Source organism: Coffea arabica, chromosome 3e (assembly GCF_036785885.1).
Source record: "Coffea arabica cultivar ET-39 chromosome 3e, Coffea Arabica ET-39 HiFi, whole genome shotgun sequence".
In the NCBI taxonomy this organism is placed as follows: Eukaryota; Viridiplantae; Streptophyta; class Magnoliopsida; order Gentianales; family Rubiaceae; genus Coffea; species Coffea arabica.
Window position 1 is genome coordinate 45,318,982 of NC_092315.1, and position 6,000 is coordinate 45,324,981.

At 33.9% G+C, this 6,000-nt stretch overlaps 1 protein-coding gene across 1 annotated transcript; it reads right to left on the reverse strand.

Annotated features, from left to right (window-relative positions):
- Window positions 1-1,578: 1,578 nt before the first annotated feature.
- On the reverse strand, window positions 1,579-5,091 carry LOC113737695 (salutaridine reductase-like). Its single transcript, XM_027264882.2, has 4 exons — window positions 4,981-5,091; window positions 4,591-4,849; window positions 2,481-2,663; window positions 1,579-2,205 (listed from the first exon to the last, which is right to left on the reverse strand). The coding sequence occupies exons 1-4, from the start codon at window positions 5,037-5,039 to the stop codon at window positions 1,807-1,809; spliced, it is 900 nt and encodes a 299-aa protein (XP_027120683.1). The 5' UTR covers window positions 5,040-5,091; the 3' UTR covers window positions 1,579-1,806.
- Between the last annotated feature and the right edge of the window lie 909 nt (window positions 5,092-6,000).

Here is a 6,000-nt window from a genome sequence, read left to right on the forward strand (position 1 = left end):
CAAATGAGGTCAAGAGGTAACTCGAAATATTGTAGTAAGATAAGAAAGCGTCTGTTCACATCGAAGGAGACTTGTACTTGAATCGGGATTGGCGTGGTGTTCAGTGACTGGCCTCTTGTTGTTGTTGAGTGCATGCAGCTTGACTGCTTTCTCCGAGGTAAATAGCGCAAGACTTGCCAACAGCCTCTTGAGTGTTGGTATCACCAAGACACTTTAAAGTCTGGGTGGAAGTGGGAAATCAAGGTTCAACCTTTATCTTTCATAATATATTTGTCACTTAATTGTAATTGTCATTTTTAAGTGGTTTCCTCCAACGGAATGTTGTCGGCTCCCTCTCCTCCTAGGTTAGGTTAGAATAGGTTATAAAACTATTATCATTGTGACAAAAAAAAAAAATAGCGCAAGACTTCTTCGTGAATCTCTGCCGAAAGGGGGAGCTCAACAACGATCCCGGTATATCTAGAAAACTCACGGGTAGACTGAGTTGCCTAAAACCCTTTTGTTCTCTTGCTTGCCTTCAAATAAGAAAGACTAGTCGCTTTATAACCTGACTTCCCAAGTATTGCTAGCACACCTTGGATCCCAACTTGGTTGTGGTATCCTCATATCATATCAGTTGAAAGTATCCCATGAACGGAACCATTATCACTGTAGTTGCTGAGCTTGATATTGAGGAAGAATGCATTATGCTTTACGGCGCCATGCTTCCTGAACTACCATGAGTATTTGATATACGGTATATTCTCCCCAAACTAAGGGTTTTTATCGTCCTTCGTAATGTAGGCGCAAATAGTGCCCCATCCCCGCCCCGTCGATCGGTCAAGCGTGACATAGGCCTGCTTAGCACGATCTCAACCGTAGACCTTCTCGGTAGAACAGACCAAACTTTTTATTATTAAAATGATCTGAAATGTTTCAAAGACCCAACGTGCAATTTTTTTTTGTTTTCTCCCGTGCTCTTAATCGATTAAGAGAAAATCATTGTTAATCACTACTGATTAGAAAACCAGCTTCTTTTTGTTTACTAATCGATCAAAAATAAAAACACACAAAAAAAAACTTCATTTTACACCCCAAACCTTTTTAATAAGCTCACTTTGCACCATAAATTTTTAATATTGAACATTTCATAGCCTAAGTTATGAATTACTATCACAGAAATTGTTGCACCAAAATTGGCCAAAGCTTATAATGCTTCTAAAAGGAGTTCAGATAAAGAAAGATGGATATAGATAGATGATATAGTGGCTTCCATGTTGAAGTGTATTTCAGCTTAATGTAAGCACCTGAGTTAAGTATCTAGAATATATATGCCAATTTGTCACCTCAAAAAGGGATGGATTAGTATGCTTGGGCTGACTAACATCTTTTTTTCCTTTTTGCTTATGCTGAGGCATTTCCGCACTGTTGATTAATCCAGCTAGATTGGAAACCCTATCCCATTTCTTGTGTATAATGGTCCTCAAGGTTACTATTGCACATCATAAACTGGCATATACAGAAAAGGATGAGCAAATTTACAAGAAATTAGATAGGTTACAACATACATACATGCGTATATACATACATACATATATGTGTGTAAAGGACTAGATAATATCTTCAGTCTTATAATTGTAGAACAAAATACCTGAATACATTGTACACTAATTTATTCTAACCTGATAAGTAATTAGGATCAAATGTGCACATACTGATTAATTACAAGCTATTCTATTAGACTGTGATACTCGTAGGATTTGAATGAGTTTTCTTGATATTGCTTATAGTAAAAGAAAAAGAAAAAGTCATGCATACATATATATTCTACAGCCTGGAATAAATACCACCAGAATTACTGACTGTGTAAAATTTCCCCGTTGGTAGGACTTGAGGTGGGAGCAAAGCCAATTTTGCTGCAACTTCTGCAACATCATCTGCTGTATATTTTCCCTTTCCTCCAGTCATGGAAGTTCGAGTAAAACCAGGACAATAACAATTAACGCTTATGCCATGGCCTTTGAGACGCTTTGCTAATACTACTGAATATGCATTTAGAGCAAGTTTTGATACTGCGTAATCTGTCCATAATTCTGGCCATCCTTGGTTTTGCCATGTCCCATTCTTCACATTTTGAAGAAATAATTCAACCATTTCTTGAATTTGATTCTCAGATAATTTTTCTCCATCCATAAGTATGTCGCGTAATTTAGGGTTTTTTAGCTTCTGCATGAAAAAGGGTTGATATAGAATTAGTTAATTACGAACAAATTACCCTCAAACAACCCTATTCATCCAAAAGAATATCAAAATAGTCTAGAAAATGAAAAAGAAATATCAAATCTAGCTTGTGTGTGATGCTAAAATATCAAATAATATTTGATACTTTTGTGTTTGGCAAAAAACTTTTACACATGATGGAGTACTTGAAAATAAAAAAAAATATTGGATATTTTAAGCAGTTCTTTGGAAGTGAGAAGAAAAATATATTGTAGACTTACATTTAATAGTCCAAGTCTTGAGCTAATGTTTATAATTCGACCAAAAGAAGCCGAGGAACGAAACATGGGCAAGAGAGCCTCAGTCAGCAGTTTTGGCCCATAAAAATTGGTTCTCATCACTGTCTCTGCGTGTTCAACTGAGTTTTCATGAATATCATTGAAGGATACAGCTGCATTATTTACCTAGAGGAACACAAAAAAAAAAAAAAAATCAACTCATTGTCAGTATAAACTAGTACTTATAACTAACAATCAACTTATATTTCTTAGAATTTTGGAAGGATTGTAGCGAAAGGGATTGTGGGGCGACCAAAATTGGATTATTTTTTCAGATAAAATTGCCTATATTACTCCATTACCGAAGACCATTGCTGAGTAGGGCAATTTATTTCAAGAACCTACTGGAAAGTCAATTTTGATCTTAATTATTCAATGTATATGTTGACTTGATTTTGGACAATTTTACTATCTCAGACAGATTTATACTCTTATGAATGTGTCACAAGAAAAGTCTCATTTATTGACCTTGAACACTTGAACCACTGTTTATATATAAGTGTATAGCAATTCTCTGCTGTTGACCCAAAAATTACAAATAGCATTATGTATTTGGATTAGCTGACATTATATACCTTCTAACATTTCCTTATGCATGACTTGTAACATGATCTTATCTATCTTCCTGGTTTAGTTTTATTCTTAAGAAGTATACAGATGAACTATTATGGTCTGCTTGCTAAAAAAAACAAAAAAGATGAGGAAGAAGAAGAACAAGAAGAGGAAGAAGAGGAGGAAGAAAAGGAGGAGGAGGAGATGGATTTTTTTTGTCACTTTCCTTTCTTAATTAACTTATCTTTATCAAAAAATAAAATAAAATAAATCAACACTTACGGATCTCGAGAAACTAGTTAAGCAGACCTAATTTTTGTTTGTCCTGGGGCTAATTATAGACCCTAACTGTGAAAACTATTAGACCTTTGTTTCTCAGAATTTTTTTGGGTGTGATTGGATTAGAAAGATTTGAAATAAAAAAAATTTACTTCACAAATTCCAATCACCTTTTTATCTTCCCAATCACCTTTTTATTTCACATACATCACATAACAAAAAGTGCTACAGTAATTATCTCAAATAAATTATCCAAATAAACTCCTATCCAAACAATTCCGGTACCGTTACGTGGTCTGATTATGATACTTATATCGTATTGTAATTGAAGTACCAAAAAATCAGAAAAATTGAAGAATATATTAATCAATTTGAAAACGTTAATCATACTTTACTTTTTTATAATAGCACTCTAACTATCTCTTTTATTATATAATCTAATGAATAAAAATGATAGTAAAAAATACTATCATAAAAAAATAAAGTGCCATTAATATTTGTCTGATCAACAATGTTGTGTATATGGAGACGTTCACTCAAATGTGTGTGTATATGTGTATGTGTATGTATGTATATATTTATGCCACATACAGTCTGAGTGCTTTGCTGCTTTTGGAACTGACAACTATCATTAATTGCAGCCTGCTAATGAAATTGACAACTCAATTTCCCAAACAGGCTGCAATTGGGACATCTGTGTATTGTACATTGACGTTGGTTCAAAAACTTACAAAATGTGCATTTGTTGACAACAGAAAATGATGCAAACTTTTAGGTCATTTTCCTGCTTGTATCCATCCACTGTACAGTCAACCTACAAATCCCTGTGTATAGTATAAAATACTAAGTATATGACCACACGTGTTATGTAATACACGGAATTGCTAATTGCCTTACTATCTAAGTTATACTATTCAAAGACTACATCTAATGAATAATATGCTAGCTTCCACCTCTTTAATTATTAGTGTTAGATGAAATTTGTGTATGACCATGGAAGGTTAAGAAGGAGTGCCAACAAACTTTGAAAATTTAGGAATTTAACCATCAATTACTGAGAAATAATATTCTCAGTTATATAATTTTTGCCTTTAGTTTCAAGCTTTTAAAAAATTTTACATCGTTGGCTTATCTTAGAGTTAAGCATGCAAAAAAAAAAAAAAACTTTTGACAATAAATTAGATGTATGTATGTATGTCCCATATATAGTATAGTAGCTCACCAGAATGTCTACTGCTGCAAACTTCTCTTTAATCCAAGATGCAAACTGTTTGATAGACAAAGGGTCTGATACATCAAGGCAAAAGAAATGAACATGATGTCCAAGTCTTTTGAGTGATTCAACTGCTTCTTGCCCCCTTGCATTATCTCTGGCTGTTAGAACTACGGTTAGTCTAAGCTCAGCCAACTTCTTTACTAGGGCAAAACCAATACCCTTATTCGCTCCGGTAACAATGGCAACTGTATCCTTAGACCACCACCTGCAATCACATTTCATGCAAAATTAGCTTACATAAAATCCATCAAACACAGGAGATTTGACCCAAGCTTATTTCATATACATAAGAATCATGCATTAAAGATTTGTATATTTGTTACAAGGAGTAATTACCTTGCTGTGGGAATGGAGGGAGGAGAAAGAAGGGCTTCAGATGACTCCTTTGATGCCATTGCAAGAAAACCTCAGCTCCAATTTGATCATGCAGAGGAGACAACAGAGACAAGGCCTATTTATAGAGATATATAATGTGTATCTTACTACCAAATGTTAAAAAAAGACTGGCATCTTAGGTGTAACATTAAATATATGGAGAACCTGCCATTCAATTTTCTCATGAAAAAAAAAAACTAAGTTGGGCTGCCTATTCACCAATAGGGAAATAAAGTGTACCATACTCTTATGAAATGGTATGTCATCTATCAAATATAATATATAGTATGGTCCAGCTTACTAAAGAACATGTCTGTGGGCATCTTTGCAATATGTATTCAATTCCATGTGCATTCGTGCCTTCATCTTTCTTTTTTGGTCTATTGGAATTCAACTTTCAGTTTATCTCCAGCATTTATCCTTATTTTAGATCCATCCAGCACAGCCAACATTAGCTAGGACGGTGGTGTAGTCTAGATATTTTCTAACAGCATAATACAAGGTTCTAGATGATGAAGACATCAAAGAGCAAATTACACTTTATCTCCCTATGGTTGAGTATTTTTCTATATAACCTCCTGTATTTTCAAAAGGTTTACATAACCCCCTCATGGATGGATTGAATTAAAGTGTCAAAGTGGCAAAAATGATCATTTGTAATTAAACCTTTAAAAATATCTAAATTACCCTTATAAATACATGACACACTAACCCCGTATAATTTTATGTTTTACCATATAACCCCCTTATGATTTAATACTTTACCTTATAACCCCTTTATGATTTTCAAAATATACACATAACCTCCCTTGGTTAATAAATAATTTTCAACTTTATATAAGGGTATTTTTGATATTTTAGGTGACTCCATTACGAATAATCATTTCAGTCACCTTGACACTTTAATCCAAATCATAAGAGGATTATGTATAACTTTTGAAACCATAGGAGGTTATGTAAAAAATACTAAATCACATGGAG

What these genes read in the sequence shown, in the direction of transcription:
- LOC113737695 (XM_027264882.2), bottom strand. Translation starts at nt 5,039, where the DNA reads ATGGCATCAAAGGAGTCATCTGAAGCCCTTCTTTCTCCTCCCTCCATT. An exon ending in CCCTCCATTCCCACAGCAAG is followed by an intron (nt 4,850 to 4,980) that starts GTAATTACTCCT and finishes ATGTGATTGCAG; the next exon opens with GTGGTGGTCTAAGGATACAG. An exon ending in TTGCAGCAGTAGACATTCTG is followed by an intron (nt 2,664 to 4,590) that starts GTGAGCTACTAT and finishes GTGTTCCTCTAG; the next exon opens with GTAAATAATGCAGCTGTATC.